At 39.3% G+C, this 20,321-nt stretch overlaps 2 protein-coding genes and 1 long non-coding RNA gene across 3 annotated transcripts in view; all 3 read right to left on the bottom strand.

The window, feature by feature from the left end:
- The window catches only part of LOC311279843 (NLR family CARD domain-containing protein 3-like), a gene marked incomplete at its 5' end in the record, with an annotated part of 108,109 nt that overhangs the window by 68,354 nt on the left and 19,434 nt on the right, over window positions 1-20,321 (bottom strand). The gene's annotated exons all lie outside the window — the stretch shown is intronic.
- Window positions 6,441-7,039, bottom strand: LOC311286472. The gene is made up of 2 exons (XR_014626572.1): window positions 6,989-7,039; window positions 6,441-6,752 (listed from the first exon to the last, which is right to left on the bottom strand). It is a non-coding gene; the product is annotated as an uncharacterized lncRNA (long non-coding RNA).
- LOC311286376 (uncharacterized protein) overlaps window positions 16,108-20,321 on the bottom strand; it is a 274,251-nt gene continuing 270,037 nt past the window's right edge. Inside the window, exons 4-5 of the mRNA XM_084402576.1 lie at window positions 17,938-18,358; window positions 16,108-17,639 (exon numbers count right to left, since the gene is read on the bottom strand). Coding sequence (XP_084258702.1) covers window positions 16,624-17,639; window positions 17,938-18,358 — 1,437 coding nt within the window. The 3' untranslated portion in view covers window positions 16,108-16,623. The remainder of the gene's footprint in view (window positions 17,640-17,937; window positions 18,359-20,321) is intronic.

Here is a 20,321-nt window from a genome sequence, read left to right as displayed (position 1 = left end):
ACTCTGACCACACGTTTACTCCTTTGATTTTTGTCCGTTAGTATTGTATACTGTAGTACAGTGCAGTGTAGGCTGAATACTGTACAATGAACACATTGTATGGCCCTGAACATTGTGAACAGTACCATTTGTCAACAGCACTGACTGCTCAATAGATTTTGACTGGTTGCAGGTTCATATCAACAAAGATCAAGAATTACAGTATCACAGAGACAAAGAACAAGTGTGTGAGATGCAGGGTACAGTACTGTAAAAATAGGGGTACGAGGAGGAGGAAGAACATAACAAACAAAAAAAAAAATTGCAAAGAGCAAAGCAGAGTAGTCATTTCTGATCAATTTTGAGCTACTATGATAGAATATGTTTTCGTTTATCAAAAGACAATGACGGAAAAATATGAAATTTGTTTTGAGATTAAAAATGTACTTCTCCCTGAGAACTATATGTTTCAAAAACTGTTTTCTATTTTTCTGGTGTATTGTTTACTGACTGCTTGATAGTGTACATCATTTTGATCACTTTGTTTATGATTTGAGAGTTTGATTTTGAACACAGGTAGAAGTTTTGAGGCGAAAGTTTAATTTTGCAAGAGGAGTCAGAGGTTTAGTGAATAGTGCTTGAAGATGAGGTTTTGTGTTTAATGTTTTCAGAAAATGGAGCAAGGTTTCAGAAATTGTGTTTTAACAATTGACAAAAAACTGTAAAATCTACACAACATGTGTCATTTTTAACATCTCTTTTTAGAGGTTGTGTTGTTTTCAACTCATTTTATAAGAGCGCGCTGACACTCTCCATCACTGTGTATGCAGTGTTTGCTGTGTTCTCAAACAAACAGGCCAGTGTAAATTAAAGTTATTTATATACAATATTTTGTCAGTTAGAGGTCAAAGAGCAAACTCTGTTAACTGTTAATATTTTTACATCTGCCCCTTTCGCTTTATTTTTAAAATGACATCTCTTTCTTAGAGTGCAGTCGGGTTAAGAGGAACAGATTCTCTTTGTTAGTACAACATGTTCCATGCATTTTGTTTTTAGCTTGTTTTGTAATATAATTTGCTTTATTTACTCTTTCTTTTAATTTTTGTATTTATTTGTTTTGAACTGACATGTTTCCTATGTGATTACGTAAGATAAGATAAGTTAAGTTTCAAAAGATAAGTTACTCATCAAAATAATATCGCGAGAACCAAAATGTGCTGAATGAATTGTATTGTTGTTAATGCACCCAGCTGTCATCATTTTACAGCATTGCAATATTTTTATAATATATTTTATAATAAATTTCATATGTAAATTTAACTGCAGTTTTACAACAAAATAGTTTAATGGTATACATATAGTTTTTACTGTAAGACTTTATCACTCGATTAACTATAGCTGATATCACTGTCATTCCCATTAAATGTGCTTTACTGTGTGCCCCCTGTTACTGATCAGTGTTTATTGTCCAGAGAGTATTTATAGTGTCTGTGACTGCAGAAGTAAACTTTCATTTCATTGTATATGGCTAGACTGAAACATACCTCAACTAAATGTACATGGTCTTCCCAGGCAAACTTCAAAGCAAGAAGAAATGCTCGACAAGCAAAATAATCACTCTGTAAAGGAGAATACATCGTGATGAACAATCTGAAATAGAGACATAAAAGGATAATACATTTTCAACTATCATTAAAAAAAAAAACAGATTATCCAACTCCTGTTGAATTTCACATCACAGAAGAGGCTCATGTCACTAACAAGAAAAATATGTTTTTGTCATTTGACAGCATTTTACAACTAAATAAAATATTTTCAGTAGGATGAAACAATGTATCATCTTGTTAATATTCTTAACTAGGGTTTAAACCTCATATCTATTTAGACAATTCACTACAACATTTCAGTTAAAACACACAGAAAATGGAACAAAATGGATATAAACTTTGTAAATGATTAACCGGCATATCTTTACTGTGATGTATAACAGTGCCAAGTTCCCTTTGCATGACTCTATTACTTACTGATGACTCTCACCATTATTGCTGCCACTATCACTTCATGTCCTTTGTGTTTGTGTCCCATTGTGTGTTTTTTGACCCTTTGCGTTGTATTTATGTTTACTGTACTATATAACACACTGTTAATTAACTTTATCTTATCAGACAGATAACAGCTTCAAAGGAAGAAGGAACAAGCGCAGAGCACTAGAGTTATATCTTGAGGGAGAGCATGACAACATACAAAATCTGAAAATGAGAGATGATATAAGAGAAACAAATCTAGTACAAAAGTATCTCTCCAAAGATATCAGAGCTTATCCAACTCCTGTTGAATTTCACATCACAGAATTGACCCATGTCACTAACAAAACTAGCCTTCAGGAGATCTGGGACTCAGAGGGATTCATGGGACTCACGCTTTCATGGTGGAGCCTGAAGATTAATGAAGCGGATATAAGAGCCGCTGAGGAGCGTTTCCTCGAGAGTTCATTCCCAGACAGAAGCAAAGGAGAAATAGCAGCTCAGCAGCCGTTCCTGAGTGAATTCACCACGTCACCAGCATTCATAAATGAAATCTCACGCTACGGCAACTTCCGCTTCACGTTTCCTCTGACTGAACTGATGGAGGCCTACAAGAAGCAGATGTGTGAGGACGGAGAGCCGGTTCTCAGGGTATACGAGACCAAACTTTTCAAGCAGATGATTGAGTATGTTGTTCTCGTTCACAGCCCTCAGTTTAATGAGAAGTTTAGTAAATATCCACTGCTTACATCCAGCACATTGGTGTCTTATGAGGGAAACCAGATCATCTGGAAAGCACAAGCCATTTGTAAAACTCACAGCTACCAACTGGAAATCCATGGAAAAACAGCAGTGACACAAAACATGTATCCATACCAGTATTATGTGTGGGATCAGCTTAGCCTCGTCTTTCACATCAATAAGGGTGAGGTCCTTACCTTCCCTCAAAGAAAGCTTAAAGCAAGCCTCAGCTGTTGTGAAGCTGATAGAAATGTAAACCTTTCAAATGGAGAAAACTGCTCTTCCATTAAAGAAGCTGAGAAATTGCTTGAAAGCTTGCAAGATGATGATGAAAAGAAAGATGAAAAAGAAGAAAATGCACTTGAGGAGGTGAAAATGGAAGCGGACTAAGAATGTGAAATTTTTGTAAGAACTTCTGCAGTTCTGCGACTTAGTGGTTTTGCCCGTCCTTTCTGCTAATAGATTTTGATGATAAATTACAGTAAATAAAAGTTGGAGGGTGATTTTTTTTAATCTAATATTTATTACTTGTCATTGAAAGGCTGTTATGGGATTTAAAAAAAAACTGAAATCATCTGGATTGTTCAAAATAAATACACCATTTTTAACCTAATAATGCTCTCTATCATTCTTTCACAAGCCGTCAGTGTTTGCGAGGCAAGACTATTGCAACTCCTTGTATATGTGTGTATATGTGTGTGTGTGTGTGTGTGTGTGTGTGTGTGTGTGTGTGTGTGTGTGTGTCTGCCAAAAAACATTAAACTGATTGCAATTAGTTCAGAATAGCACCGCTCACTCGTGGGATCATATTCTCCTATTCTGCTCTGGTGTGGTATTGCCGTTTACCAGTCAGTATGAACAACCTGCTAAAAATAAGATGAGGCTGAGATTTGTTTTTTCACTTGAGATCAATATGCCAAATAAATATACTTTTAAACTATATCAGACACTGAAATGCACATTAAAGAGAAGTAACATACTGTTTTTACACCCAGAGAATTCATTTCTTTGAGGTATACATCTTGATATTTTACATTTACATTTTGGGCCCTATTTTAATGATCTGAAACGCAAGTATCAAGCGTGAAACGCAAGTAACTTTGTGGGCTGATCTCGAGCGCTGTTGCTATTATACCGGCGGGATAAATGACTCTTGCGCCCGACGCAAATCTAAAATGGGTTGGTCTGAAGTAGCTTCATTACTCATAGGTGTGGTTTGGGCGTAACGTGAAATAAACCAATTAGAGCAGGGGTCGGCAACCTTTTTGATATGAAGTGCCCTTTTCAAAATGTCTTGTCTATTAGTGTGCCATGTTAACATTAAGTTTAATTATGACATCACATCAAAAGTTTAATATCCAGGGAATCTGTAGTTTTATTCCATTGCAACATTTGATAACATTTAGTTCCCATAACCAGGACATTGTAAATATAAACGGAGTATGATACAAGGCTGCCATACTTATAAAAATATCAACATCTGAGTTGAAATCATTAACCTTACCAACATTACACCTTTTTTACACCTTCATTTCTTTTTTAACATCTTAAATTTCATTCAGTTATAATGGCAGTAAATGTCAAAACAGGAGAATTAAAAGTAACAGACATATGAGAACTATACAATAATGCTGTGTATTTTTTTTTTTTTTTTACATGTATATGCAGTTCCCATTTTGCATACTGCTTGCATATTACCTCATTTCAAAAAGGTTGCATGGCAGCAAATGTCACAAAGGGAGAATTAAGTGTAACAAACACTATATACAAGAATGCTGCCATGAAAACATCCACATCTGACATGAAAAAAGAGACTGGGACAGAGCCCTTGTATGTAAAGTTATGTGTGCTACATTAAACAGATGCTTACCAGTCAATGTGAACCCTGGCCCTGCTTTTCTTTGCTGAGCTCCATAATTTGGGGTTCGTATTTAGTCACTTTAAGTTGCACACAAGCTTCGGAGTGGTCAGTTGTCAAACGACTGCGGGAGGGGCTGAGCACGCTCTTCATATGTGAGAATATCTGCTCACAGATATATGTTGATCCGAAGACTGTCAGCAAAGCCAATGCAATCTTCCTGAGACAGCAAAACTTATCTGGTACAGATATCCAGCAGGTGAAGATGCAAGTCCCGTGATCATGCCTTGCGGCTGTTTCCAGCTGTTTCCGTAGCTCTGCAAACTTTGTCACCCACAGTGTTGAAGTCTTCAGCTCAATCAGCTCCATTTCCACGTTCTGTATATCCAGCCAATCCATCAGAGCTAAATCCAGTTCATGTCCATCAAAGCTATCGGGTTTAATCAAGAATGAAAACATGGGCCCATACTTCTGAAATTCCCGACCCATATGAAAAAAAACCTGCATGGTTCATATACAGCAACCATATATCTTCCTTACTTAAATCGGCCAGAATTACCTTCTGTGTTTCATATAAGACCAATATATGTCCTATACAAAATCAGACCGATTATGGCCACTTTCATACTAAATAGCACACATACAACTTGTAGGGGATTTTTGCGTTATATATGAATACTGTTAAAAGACTTATATGAGTTTTACATGACAAAAGTATGCAAATGTGTATGGTATTAGTAGAAATATATAAAACTCATATAAAATTCATATATAAATCATTTAAAGTTCTTATATTGAATCATATGCTAGTCAAATTAAAGTCATATAGAATTTATACACATTTTGTGTCATTTGTTTATGTGTTTCATACAGATTTCATCTGATTCACTTATATGCAGTTGGCAAATTTTTAAAGGGATACTCCACTTTAAAATGAAAATGCTGTCATCATATACTCACTCTCATGTTGTTTCAATCCTTTATTAATTTCTTTCTTCTGCTGAACAGAAAGGAAGATATTTAGAAGAATATCAGTAACCAGACAGTTTCTGGTCTCATTGACTTTTTTTCCTACTATGGAAGTCAATGAGACCAGAAACTGTCTGGTTACTGATATTCTTCTAAATATCTTCCTTTCTGTTCAGCAGAAGAAATTCATACAGGATTGAAACAACATGAGGGTGAATATATGATGACAGAATTTTCATTTTAAAGTGGAGTCTCCCTTTAAACTGTACAGTGCAGAAGCCGGTTCGAGGATTACTAGCTGTCAGAATATCACTGACCTTATGAAGACTGTTAATTTTCCTACAGGATTTGAAAGAGCAGTTATAAAGCAATGACATTGTAAGACTGTGCATTTACATTAATTGTGAACTGTCTGGGCCTGTTGTTTGTGAACAAATCATAACATATTATTGCAAATGAACAAAGTTGAGTCAAATATGTTTCTAGAACAGTGATTAAAATGTTGAAAATTGGCTGGAATATGCTTTTGTATGAACTCTGGTGGTGATGCACTCTAAAAACTTTTAATATTATTTACTCAATTTTTTTTGGTGAAACATTTTTACACTTAGAATATTTATTAGATTTTTAAGCAGTGAAATAAATTACATACACTGTATTAACTGAGTAAATGTAAGTAAAACTAATTAAATAGATCTGAGTAACTGCATTTGGTACATTAACAAATAAAATTGAGTAGAAATAATTTGGGGAGAACATTTAAAAACAAATATTTATGAGTAATATTAACTGTGTTTATATGCCAGTAATATTAACTTTTTTTATTTCCTCTAAACCTCTGTAAAAAATATTCCATACAACCACCGGTATAACTACATGACATTGGCCTTTATTGTCGATGAGTAGCCTACAGCAATACAGCATATTTTATAATCTTTTTAACACGTATACAATATTTAAACTCATGTAAGAAACATTTTCGAAGTAAAAATTAAACATTTAGGCCTAAACATTCAAGTAATTCAAGTGTAATCAACCGGTCTGTTATCCAGTATCCACCGGATCAGCGCTGGTTCCCATCCCGGAGATGGACTCGCCTCTGCGGGGGAGCCTCTAACTTTACACCGCCGCCCTGCGTCACTCACAGCCGAAAGATGCTGCGACGCGACTGACTCCATAACCTGCCAATAAACAAATAGTGCACAGTTCTGAGGACATTTTATCATCCAAATTAGTTATATTCATTATCTTTAGGAATATAGTCGTGTGTTTATGCAAGGCGTTACAATCATGCGAAAAGGCAGACGCGAGCCGACACTCGGTGAGTAACATTGCATCTCTATATGTTCTTTCGCATTAAATAAAATGATTTAAAGCACATTAATGATTATACAGATCAAATAAAACATGCACACACCTGAATTTCACAGAGGAAATGCACCAATTCTGCGCCGCTGAGAAGAGAAGAGAAGAACTCTCTGAAGACTGAGAATTCAAACAGCGCGCGCTCACTCAACCACTGAGCTGTCGTCACGTCCCGTCAGGGGGGAGGGGGGAGGTGCGCGCATTGTTTTAATTGAGTAAACTTAATTTCTTTTGCGTGTTAAATATTAATAATATTGATTTTATTTAAGTAATATTTGTGGTTCTTGAAACAGATCATTTTAATTATCCATTCTCAAATATGGTGATGGAAATTTCACAAATATATTAGCTCAGTGTATTTTAAATAAATAATTGGTTAGTCAAATACTAAATTATTTTAGTGAAAAACTTCAAACTTAAATATAACTGTAAATTTCAGACACAATTAATTGTTGGAGTTTTAGTCAATTAGCCTATTTCGGTACGTTCAACTCAAACTATCAAGTAAATGATATTCAGAGATTTTTTTAAGTGAATAAAGTTAATTATTGCTGTGATATTTACTAAGCCACTGAATTATTTTTTTTAGAATTTATTTTTTATTTTAACCATAAGAATCACTTCGACATTTAGGAAAGTTATATGTTAAGAATAGAACTGCATGTTGCATACAATAGTACTGTGATAATGTTTAGAGAAATTTTCACAAATGAAAATGAAATCTGGTGATGCAGGATTTAAAATGAAAACTATTTATATGTGAAATATGCAACTGTATCTTGTAGAACACACTCTAATAAATGTGTGCTTGTTAGTGTAGTTTAAATGTTGTGTTTCATCTAAGGCTGATTATACAGTATATACAGTAACCATGATTGACTACAGGCATAGGGCTGGACTTAGGACAAGATAAGAACAAGCGTGAGTGAAGTACAGCCTTATGCTGATTGGTAAACTGCACTGTTTTATACACATCCATGTTGGACATTAATATTAAATTAGCATTATTTTCCTATGTTTTTACATCATGAAAATCTATATGGCTTCAGTTGTATGTAGGACATATATGACATAATATGATTAAAAATACACTAATATTATACAATTTATATATGTGGTTTTTGCAGCATATATGTCCCTTACAATATTCTGTTGGAACATATAAGAATCACAGGAGTTTTTAGCAAACCTTTTCCATATGGGGAAATCTTGTTGTAAACTCCGACTCAAGCCCGCTGATGTATTTGCATATTTCAGCGGTGCTGATGCTGTGCTCCGTGGACAGCTCCCTTAAGTGTCTGAAGTAGCGGAAAGTGGAGGTGGCAATGTCGCTTGAAAAAATTGTCAGCTTTCCAACAAAAGCAGCCCATGTGTCATACATGTCCAAAACGGTTTGCCCTGCACCTTGCAGGCGGAGATTTAGCTCGTTGAGGTGTCCCGTAATGTCTGTGAGAAACATAAGTTTCACAACCCATTCCTTGTCCTGCAGTTCGGGATAGTCTTGGCCTTTTTCAGCCAGGAAGGCCTTTATAGCATCAAAGCAGCTGACAAACCGCTCCAAAACTTTCCCGCAGCATAGCCACCTGACTGCTGTGTGGAGAGGGATATCTTTGTATGCGCAGTTCATTTCCTCGAGCAGAGATGTGAACTGTCGGTGTGTTAGAGCAGATCGCTTAACTATGAAGTTAACAACTTTCACCACTGTAGCCATAACCTCATTAAGATCTGAATTTGACATTTTTGCACAAAGATTTTCTTGGTGTATTATGCAGTGAAGTTTCATAATGGGGTGACCAACTTGTTCCTCGATTAATGTGACTGCTCCCCGCTGTTTCCCGACCATGGCGGGGGCGCCATCTGTTGTCACTGCAAAAATCTTGCTAATGTCAATCCCTCGCTCCTCAAAATGATCCAGAAAAACTCTGGCTATGTCCTCACCTTTTGTTGTTTCAGGCATTGGCTTTAAGCAACATAGTTCCTCTCTTACAGTCACATCACCGTATCTTGTCACGACTGCCAAACGTGGTATGTCATTTACATCCACACTCTCATCAAGTGCAACGCTAAATACCACGGCTTCTTTCAAACCGCCTGTCTGCTGCGCTCTTACGTTTTCAGCCATTTCTTCGATGCGTCGTTCAACACTTCTGGCAGATATGGGAATGTCTTTTATTCTTGATTTTATTGTCTCTTTGTTTGGTAAGCCATAGAACAAAACATCTGAGCTACAGATGAAAGCCTCCTTTATATATTCGCCATCAGTGAATGGCTTTCCCCATTTTGCAATGCAATTAGCAATGTGATAGCTTGCTTCGGTAGCATGATCTTTGGCCGTGGCGAAGACTTTAAGTGTGTTAGCTTGCTTCCCATACCTGGACACAGCACGTTTGATCAATTCAGCCTTGTCTGCCACATCCTTGAATGATTTCTCATGTTTGGTCTCAAAGTGGCGTTTAACACTCGATTTTCGGCAAACAACATTTTCGAGACATAATGTGCACACAGCACGGTCCTTCTGAAACACAAATCCCCATTCGTCTGTCCATGAGGGCTGGAATGCCCGAACATTAACTTTAGTTTTCTTAGCTAGCGGGCCTGCCATTGCCGACATACCGCTATCAAGCCCGCTCTGCCAGCAGCGTTACTATAGTAACGCGTCAGCCTACTAGCCAATCAGAGCAGAGACAGAGTAGGGTGGGTCTCATAGATACACAGGTTGCGCAACTGTGAACGTTGTCATTTGGCATTGCGGATGAGAGAGTGCTTCAGCATTTCAACCATGATTTCAACACATCAATAACTCTTGAACACATATTGCCATCGTGCCATTGGTTAAGGTACCACGTGCCCATGGTGGCACGCGTGCCTAAGGTTGCTGACGCCTGAATTAGAGCGTCATCTCACATTCCCTTTAAGAGCAGGCGCGCTTGTTCCATGGCGGATTGCTATTATAACGGCGGATTTGCCAGGCGAACGCCAGGAGCGGTTCACAGCCGAGGAGACCGACGTTCTCGTCAGGGCTGTAAAACACAGAGAAGTGACATTGGGGATGGAGAAACACACCCAAATTAGCTTCGGTTAAACAGGCGTATAATAATTTGGGTAAATGTGTAAGCTAGATGTATGCCTATTTTTTCATGGACACCACAATGATTTCCCTCATGCGGAACATTTTTCCTTGTAATTATGTATGGTTTGCAAAAATGTGAACTGCTGCGTCTGTGTAGATGAGAGAAGCAAAGTGTATGTGCGGTATGCACACGCTACATTATGGCCAAGCATGCGCCCTTAAAATAGCATCTGAACGCGCCACTGACTTTAGGTTGCGCTGACTAGGTTTTTCCTGGTCTGTGGCGGAATTGTTTTCTGGAACTGCAAAATAGCACCACACTCTAAAAAACGCTTCGTTGGCTGAACAACCATTACTTATAAAAGTAATTCGATTAAACACAAAAAAAAGTAGTAGCCTATTCATAACTTTTCAACCTCTACTTAACATATATAGTGTGTGTAACACAAAAATATAAGTTACCAGGTGAACTTAAATGCATGCATAAATAAAATGAAAAAACACAAGTCAAATCAATTACTATAACAATTGCGTCAAAATTAAGTAAATCTAGCATAACATTTTAAGTAACTATATGAGCCACGTGATATGCAATTTCCCATGATGCCTTTCCAGCCAAAAATTTGAGCCATTTTGTGAAGCACACGAAGATGGTAAAAAGGTAAGCTTAACTTTCTATGAACTTAGTAAAATATTAGATTTTGACGTTTTAACATTAATAAACACTTGTTTATTGTGTTAGTGGGTGAAGATTTTCTGAAACGCAACGTGATGAAGACAGAGGTAAGCTTAACTTTTGTAACAGGTACACTCGGTTATTGCATTTTAGTACCAAATTCAACAAAGTGGCCGTAGCATCCTCAACCCCACGCCTGGCCCTATAAGCAAACTGAAGAGGGTCAAGGGAATCTTCCACCTTTGTAAGAATCTCTTTTTTAAGCAATCTTTCAAAACTCTTCGCAACTAATGAGGTCAAAGCAACTGGCCTAAAATCATTTAGTACCACTGAATGATTATTTTTCGCCACTGGAATGACTGTGGAAGTTTTCCATAATCTCGGCACCTTCTGTTGAGTAAGGGACAGTTGAAAAATATAATAAAAAATAGGTCCCAATTGCTCTGCACAGGAAATAAGCAGCCGACCCTCAATATTATCAGGGCCTGCGCCTTTGCTGGCTTTTAAATGTTTAAACCCATTAATTACATCCTGTTCTGCAAAGGGGATAGATCCATTTACAGTTAAATTGTTTTTCTGCTCACTACGAATATTCTCAAAGTCACAAGTATCAAACCTTACATAAAACTCATTAAATGCATTTGCAAGCTGAAAATCATCACTACACCCTTCCAATACCACCCTAGAATCTTTCTTAGACTTTGTCCCAACGATGGTTTTCATGCCATCCCATGGTGAGCCCAAATTACTGTTTTTTAACTGTCATTCTATCTTTTCTTTATAATGCACCTTTGCCATATTTATTTCCAATTTCACCTCCTTTTTTAACCGATTCAACTCAAAAAGATTTCCTTCCCGAAATGCACGCTGTCATTCCTTAAACAGCACCCTAAGTGATTTAGTTATCCATGGTTTATTATTTGGATATACTTTTACAGACCTTACAGGAATAATGTTATCCACACAATATGACACATAACAGCTGACAACATCAGTAAGTTCATCTATGTCAGCACATGACTCTTAGTTTAGCCACTATTTCAAATAAATACCTAGGGTTTTGTTTATTTTCTTCTAATAGGGTTGAAAAATAAGCAGATCTAGCAGCTTTTAAAGCCTCTCTGTATGCAATCGAGCTCTGCTTCCATGAAATGCGAAATACCTCTAGTTTTGTTTTCTTCCAGTTGCGCTCCATTTTTCTGGCTGCTCTCTTAAGGGCCCGAGTGCGCTCGTTGTACCACGGCGTTGGACTATTTTCTTTAATCTTCTTTAAGCGCAACGGAGCAACTGTGTCTAAAGTGCTGGAAAAGAGAGAGTTAAAAGTTTCTGTCGCAATATCTAGTTCTTCTAAGCTATCCGGGATGCTAAGATGATGAAACTGATCAGGAAGATTATTGATAAAGCAATCTTTAATGGCAGAATTGATAGGTCTAACATATTTGTAACATGGAGTCGGCTTTGCAGCCTTGGCTAAATTAAGTTTACACAAGACTAGATAATGATCTGAAATGTCATCGCTCTGCTGCAGAATTTCAACAGCATCAACATTTATTCCGTGTGATAATATTAGATCTAGAGTATGATTACGACGATGAGTAGGTCCTGACACGTGTTGTCTAACTCCAATAGAGTTCAGAATGTCTTTAAATGCCAATGCGTCTTTTTTGTTATCCACATGTATATTAAAATCACCAACAATTTCTTGTTTCTGTCAAACACAGCACATCTAGATTATAGTCTGTAATCATATCATTAACAATAAGTGCTTTTTAAGTAAGCGATCGAATATTCAGCAACCCAAGCTTTATCATTTGTTTATTCGTATTATGTCTGTTTTTTATTTGTTGGACATCAATTAAATTTTTACCCTTGAATGGGTTTAGGAGTTTTTTGTATGTCCTAATTCGGGGAACAGACACAGTCTCTATATGATATCTAGGTGAAAGAGGCTCTATGTGATGGGATTTATCTGACCTTGGTGAGGTCAGACAGCTAGCAGACGGTCGGTTTAGCCAGTCTGTCTGCTTCCTGACCTGAGCCCCAGATTGTCATGTTTGAGCTCTAAGACTATGTGCCATATTACTAGAGAGAAGAGCAGCACCATCCCAGGAGGGATGAATACCATCTCTTTTCAACAGGTCAGGTCTGCCCCAAAAACTTTTCCAATTGTCTATGAATTCTATATTATTTTGGGGACACCACTCGGACAGCCAGCGATTTAGAGAGGACAATCTACTAACTATCTCATCACTCCTGCGAACAGGAAGGGGGCCAGAGCAAATTACAGTGCCTGACATCGGAGTTTAACATCATTAGTGCCGACGTGAATAATAATCTTAGAGAATTTACGATTAGCATTAGCCAGCTTTGATGTCAGGCGCTCTGGCTCCCGGCAAACATGTGACTATGGTGGCTGGTGTCTCTATTTTCACGTTCCGTGTAATAGAATCGCCAATAACTAGGGCACAATCAACGCGATTCTCAGTGGGTGTTTCACTGAGTGGGGAGAATCTGTTTGATGTTGTAATCGGAACGGAAGAGTGGTGTTTTGTCCCGCGACTACAGCGTCTCACCGTCACCCAATTGCCCTGCTGCACGAGCTCTACTTCAGCCGGAACCGTGTTATGTACAGAGGTCACTAAGCTAGTCGCATCCAAAGCAGTATCTAAAGCCCTTGCACTCTTACAATTAACCTCGATTAAAGTTTGGATGCATGTTTCTAGTTCTGAAATCTTCTCCGCCAGCCTAACTATCTCCCTGCTGGCAGAGAAGGCTATGCTATACATGTTACATGAGGTGCAGGTGACAATAAGAGGAGATGACATGACTCACCGTGTTTGTTGACTGATACTCACCACAGGTTTTTGATGAACTTGTAAAAGGCGCGAGAGAAAAAATAAATAAATAAAGAGCGCACAGAAGACGCGAGCGTGCTAGAGAATAAATAAATAAATAAATAAATAAAGAGCGCACGGAAGACGCGAGCGTGCTAGAGAATAAATAAATAAATAAAGAGCGCACGGAAGACGCGAGCGTGCTAGAGAATAAATAAATAAATAAAGAGCGCACGGAAGACGCGAGCGCGCTAGAGAATAAATAAATAAAGAGCGCACAGAAGACGCGAGCGTGCTAGAGAATAAATAAATAAATAAAGAGCGCACGGAAGACGCGAGCGTGCTAGAGAATAAATAAATAAATAAAAAGAGCACACAGAAGACGCGAGCGTGCTAGAGAATAAATAAATAAATAAAGAGCGCACGGAAGACGCGAGCGCGCTAGAGAATAAATAAATAAATAAAGAGCGCACGGAAGACGCGAGCGTGCTAGAGAATAAATAAATAAATAAAGAGCGCACGGAAGACGCGAGCGCGCTAGAGAATAAATAAATAAATAAATAAATAAATAAATAAAGAGCGCACGGAAGACGCGAGCGCGCTAGAGAATAAATAAATACGGATGGCACGCTAACAAGCTAGCGTGTTGTGCTATATTGAAGCTAACGATGTCAGGTTAATGTGTGATGTTGATTAAGTTATATTTAGCAGTATAAATAACAAGGAATGATAATAAATAATGATTAAAACAGACAGAAAGATACGAAGCTTACAGACGCAAACTAATGCAATGCAGCAGCAGCAGCAGCAGCAGCAGGGTAGCTGTGGTGACACATGACACTCGTGAACAGCACTGAACATGCACTTCTTAATTTTTTTATCGTTTGTTGGTAAAGGGTGAGAGACCTTGCGAGCCACATGATTTCTGCCTAAGAGCCAGGTGTGGCTCGCGAGCCATAGGTTCTCAACCACTGGTGTACTCGAAACAATAGATTAAATTACGTGACCTTTCACAAACTGCCGTGAGACTGGGCTGGTCTGACAGGGTAGTGGGCGTGGCATCACGATGGTCGGCACAACCCTACGAAACTCCTCTTTCCGCTGAACCGCCCCTGGGAGCGCAAGTTCATTCCCAAATTTACCGACGTGTGTCTGTCGAGGGAAAAGTCCGCTGTGCGTCGGGTGCAAGATAGGGCCCTTAGTCATTTAGCAGACACTTTTGTCCAAAGCGACTTACAAATGAGGACTGAAGCAAACAGGTCATCATGAAGAGGCAAAAACAATGCAAGAAGTGCTCAAAATATAAAGTTCAGGCATTGCTTAGAGTAGCATAAGCCAGTCAAGGGAGTATTAAAGAAAAAGGAAAGTACATTTTTTTTATTAAGAGGTTAAGTGCTCACGGAAGAGATGAGTTTCAGCTGTCTTTTGAATGTTATCAGGGATTCTGCATTTCAGATGAGGGTGGGGAGAGCATTCCACCATCAAGGAACAGTGAATGAAAATGTTCTGGAGAGTCATTCCGTGCCTCTCTGTGATGGTACCGCGAGTCATTACTCATTGACCGATCGTAGGCTTCTGGTAGGGATGTAGACTCGTAAGGAACGAGTGAAATTAGGTGGGAGCTGAGCCTGTGATAGATCTGTAAGCAAATGTCAAAGCCTTGAACTTGATGCGAGTGGTAGCCAGTGCAGAGAGATGAACAGAGGAGTGACGTGGGGCCCTTTTGGGCTTGTTGAAGACAAGACGAGCTGCAGCGTTCTAAATAGAGGTTTAGTTGCACATGATGGAAGTCCAGCCAGAAGAGGCTGCAGTAATCAAGCCTAGAAATGACCAGGGCCTGGACAAGAAGCTGTGTTGCATGCTCAGTTAGGAAAGGCCTTATCTTCCTGATGTTGTGCAGTGCAAACCTGCATGATTGAGCTGTCTTTGTAATGTGATCTGTGAAGGTCTGCTGGTCATCAAATATTACTCCAAGATTTCTGACCGATCTTGATGGGGTGATTGATGATGACTCTAGCTGGATAGTGAAGTCGTGTTGTAGAGACGGATTGGCAGGGAGGACGAGAAGCCCAGGTTGAGCTGCAGGTGATGTTCCTTCATCCATGTGGAGATGTCTGCCAGACAGCTCGAGACCCGTGCAGCTACTGTGGGATCAACTGGTTGAAATGAGAGGAAGAGCTGTGTGTCATCAGCATAGCAATGGTAAGATAAACCATGTGCCTGTATGATGTGTCCCAGTGATGTGGTGTAGATGGAAAAGAGGAAGGGTCCAAGCACTGAACCCTGAGGAACCCCTGTGGTCAGTTGATGTGCTCTGGATACCTCGCCTCTCCATGAGACCCTGAAGGACCTACCTGTGAGTTAGGACTCAAACCAGTGGAGTGAAGTTCCTGTGATGCCCAGTGATGAGAGGGTGGACAGAGGGATCTGATGATTCACAGTGTCGAAGGCAGCAGACAGATCCAGGAGAAAGAGAACTGAAGATTAGGAAGCAGCTTTTGCGGTCCGTAGGGCTTCTGTGACCGACAGTAAAGCAGTCTCGGTTGAATGCCATTTCTTGAAGCCAGATTGGTTGATAGTTGGTTGAAAGCAACTCGTTCAAGTGTTTTCGCTATGAATGGTAGGAAAGAGACAGGTCTGTAACTCTCTACAAGTGACGTGTGTAATGTGGTGGCACAAACGCTCTGGGAAAACACATGAAATTTAAAATAAGTAACATTGTGTGAAAAGAACACCATGGCTCTTTTGTGATGAAATAAAACTTAATTTAATTAAAATTAAATTAAATTAAATGAAAATCATCCAACAATGGAACAAATACAATCATCATTGAGCCACTTTTAACATTTAAAACATGTTTATCAGCGTTATGAAATCCAGGAACTCATAGATACTATCTTGAGGCTTTTTAATATGGCAAGTTCAATATCATTGTTCTATTCTGTCGAACAACTTCATTTACAGAGTTTGGTTCAATCCATCTCTAACTCTCTCAAACCACATGAAATCTTAATGTGACACTGCCTCCTACTGGCAGAAAGAGCTCAATGTACAGTTTCAGGATGAGCTCAATGAGTCCTTTATCCAGATTTACTGATGAAAAGACACTATGATGATTCAGGAGCAGTTTGTTCTTTAGCGTGTTTCTTCTGGTGGGTCTGAAAACTACCTAAATAAGCGAATCTCTCGTCGCAGATGGAGCAGCGGTAAGGCTTCTCTCCTGTATGAACTCGCTCATGAGTCTTCAGGACGCCCGATCGAGCAAACGTCTTGTCACACTGAGAACACTTGAACGGTCTTTCTCCTGTATGAATCCGCTGGTGATTTTTTAAGGTACACTGTTTAGCGAAACTCTTCCCACAAACGGCACAGTGATACGGTCTTTCTCCAGTGTGAACTCTCAGATGAACTCCAAAATTAACCGGACTAAAGAAGCTCTTCCCGCAGTAGGAGCACAGGTACGGTTTCTCTCCGGTGTGAGTCCTCTCATGCAAAGTCAATTGAGATTTGTGACGGAATCTTTTATCGCAGTGTGAACACTGATACGGTTTCTCCTCAGAGTGCATTTTATGGTGTGAATTTAGATAACTTGAGTTTGTGAAGGTTTTCCCACATTCGCTGCACTGGTACGGCCTCTCGTTGGTGTGAACGCGCACATGCTTCTTCAAATGGGATCCATACATGAATCTTCTATCGCAGTGAGGACACTTGTACGGCCTTTCACCCGTGTGGATTCGCTTATGAATATTAAGATTCCCTTTGGTGAGGAAATACTTGTTGCACTCGCTGCAGTGGAAAGTCTTTTCGCCAGTGTGTGTCTTTATATGAGCTCTCATATTAGATGGATGGGTGAAAAAATCCTTCCCGCACTGTTCACAGTGAAACTCCTTCTTCACGCTGTGCTCTTTTGAATGAAGTCTCTTCTCTTCTAAGGTAGGAAAGCTGATGTTGCATCTCCTGCATGTCCAGTCTTTCTCTTCTGTGTGTGTTCTCTTGTGTCTCGCTAAATGTCTCTGTGAGCTCAATGTTTTCCCACAGGTGACGCAGGAGAAACTCTGGACCTTCAGCTGCTCTTTTGATGTCGAGGTTGTTTCTTCATCAGTAGATGAACCGCCATTCACATCTGACAAGAAAAAGATATTAAAATGTCTAACTTTAAATGAACACAAATAGATTTAATGAATCATGCACTTACCATCATGCAATTCTATAATATCTGTCTATATTTTTCTATAACTTTGAGAGCTTAAAATTTAAAGATAAATGTGAAATTGTGATGCAGCTCATGATACAGTGTTTTTAACACATCGGTTCACAGTAACTAATGTCTGCACCTGCTGATTTAGGAACACAACTACATGTTTACACACATTCTGACTATGATTTGCCATAACAAAATATCATAAATGGAAGATACATACCTGAAGGGATAAAATCATCACTGTCATCATTTCGATTGTCCTCATCCTCATTTTCTTCATCCTCAACATCATTTCCTTCATCATCCTCATTTTCTTCATCCTCAACATCATTTCCTTCATCATCCTCATTCTGAACATCATCTTCATCCTCCTCATGGCTCTGTTGTTGATCCTCTGCTGTGGTTTCTTCTCCTAGTCTCTCTATCAGGTTCCTGCAGTCCTCCAGTTTGACGGAGCACATCTTCATCTGCTGTTCTCCAGCGTTACAGTCAGAGGTTTGATCAGCGGATCCATGATCCTGAGCGTCAGTATAACACAGTAAAGTGAGGCTGAGCTCTGAGTCCTGTGTGTCTCTGGATCTCCAGACTGAATCCTGAGCTTCTGTCCCATCAGTCACACACACTGAAACCTTCTCCAGATCCTGACAAACACATCATAGATCAACATAAATAAACAACAACCTGTTGATATTAACCTCATTACTCAGGATTTATCTCTAGGGGTTATATTGGTGATTTGTTTGCATATTTTACTTCTGGCTTAACTTGAGATGTGCATAATAGGCTAGTGACAATGCCCCCGAATTTTTGAGATACCCCTACCGGAGGTAGAACTAAACCCAACAATGTTTTTCCTCATCTCTAAGGTCTCCCATATATGAAATTGATTCTTGGCTCAAAATATTTTACTGCTAAGATTTTTAATTAACAGATATTGTTATACACCCCAAAACCAAAAAAGGACTAAAATATTGTCTGTCCTTGTGGGAGTAAAGGCATATAAACTAATGCAGATCAATCACACAAGCTCTGAGAGCTTTGAAACTTGGCATGTTTGTAGTCAGGAAGTTGCTTTACCTACTAGAAAAGACTGGATGCGAATATCTTGATGTCTGGAATAAATAGAGACATATAAACACATACCTAAAATAAGTGGAAATGCAAATTTTTTATATTTATGCAGAATGTTTTCATTTAATTTGTGGTTGATTTGCCAGGGATTATCATAGAAACACATATGATGACTTGTTGGAAAGATGGGGTTGTGATGAAGCTTTGATGCTCAGACCGGCGATTAACAAACCCACCTTGCTGCATGAATGTGTATGCTTCTGGTTGTTCATGTTCAAGTGCTTTCATTTCTGCAACAAGCAGTTTGTACAGAATTGGGAAGGTCACTGCCCTCACAAGAGGTTAAGAGGGTTAGCAAGTCAGGCATTGACTGCTTGAAAGATCTTTACAGTGACCAGGAGGAGGCTGACACGAGGCTGGTGTTACATGCAATACATCTTGCACAGTCACATTCTCGTCTAATTGTCAAATGTGATGATACAGATGTACTAGTTTTGCTTCTGTACTATTCAAGCAAAGGGATGTTTGGATCCTCAGCAGTGTCTATGCACTCTGGACCTGGCCTTAAGGAAAGATTCGTCCCTATCTGTTTGATCGCTCAGAAGCTTGAAGCAGTGCTTTGTGAGTGTTTACCTGCATGCCACGCCCTCACGGGTTGTGACACCACAAGCAGTTTGTACAGAATTGGGAAGGCCACTGACTTCACAAGACTGAATACCCATCTTTGTAAGTTACAGTAAATTAACAAATTTGGACTCTCTGGTAGCCTGGAAAAGGCTTTGCCTGTTGTAAGAAGGTGTGCCCTCCTCCTGTATGGCCAAAAGAAAAAGGTGGATGGGCATCCTTGAACCAACCTGGATGAGCTGAGGTACACTAGCGTCTACCACAGATTTGTCAGCAGCAAATCTACCCCCAACAGAAGATGCCTTCCAGCAACATGCGCTGAAAGCCTGTGCTGTCGTACCAAACAGCAGTGTGGCGTCACAGGCACCTGGCCAAACCTCTTCTCTGGAACCCAGTTGGTAGAGGATGGAGGCTCAGAGAAGATGGGTGCATTGAACCTGTAATGTTCCAGAAGGCACCAGGGACAGGGAGCTACGTCATCACGTTGAAAGGTCACGCCGGCGCCGGCAGAAGTACAATGTTTACAATGCGACCGTACGTAGGAGGATAGATCCAATAGTATTGTTTGCTAATATAACAAACAGTATTGCCGGCGCCGGCGTGACCTTTCAACGCGATGACGTTGTTCCCTGTCCGTTTGTTGATCAGCTCAAGCCCAACTATTGAAGGTAAAAAGTCTATACATTTTTTTTTTTTTAAATGACCTATCGTTTCGCTAGATAACAACCTCTTCTTCAGCTGTGATCGCGTACAGCCCGTTTAAACACTTCAAAGACTCTTGAAACTGCATTGATTTGGACTTAAAAACGATGGTCACCAATGAAGTCCATTGTTAGAAGAAAAATCCAGAAATGTTTTCCTCAAAAAACATAATTTCTCTCCCACTGAGGAAAGAAAGACATGGATATC

Source organism: Rutilus rutilus (genome assembly GCF_951802725.1).
Source record: "Rutilus rutilus genome assembly, chromosome: 2".
Taxonomy (NCBI): domain Eukaryota; kingdom Metazoa; phylum Chordata; class Actinopteri; order Cypriniformes; family Leuciscidae; genus Rutilus; species Rutilus rutilus.
Note: the sequence above shows the minus strand (reverse complement) of the source record. Positions and strands in the feature narration are given on the sequence as shown.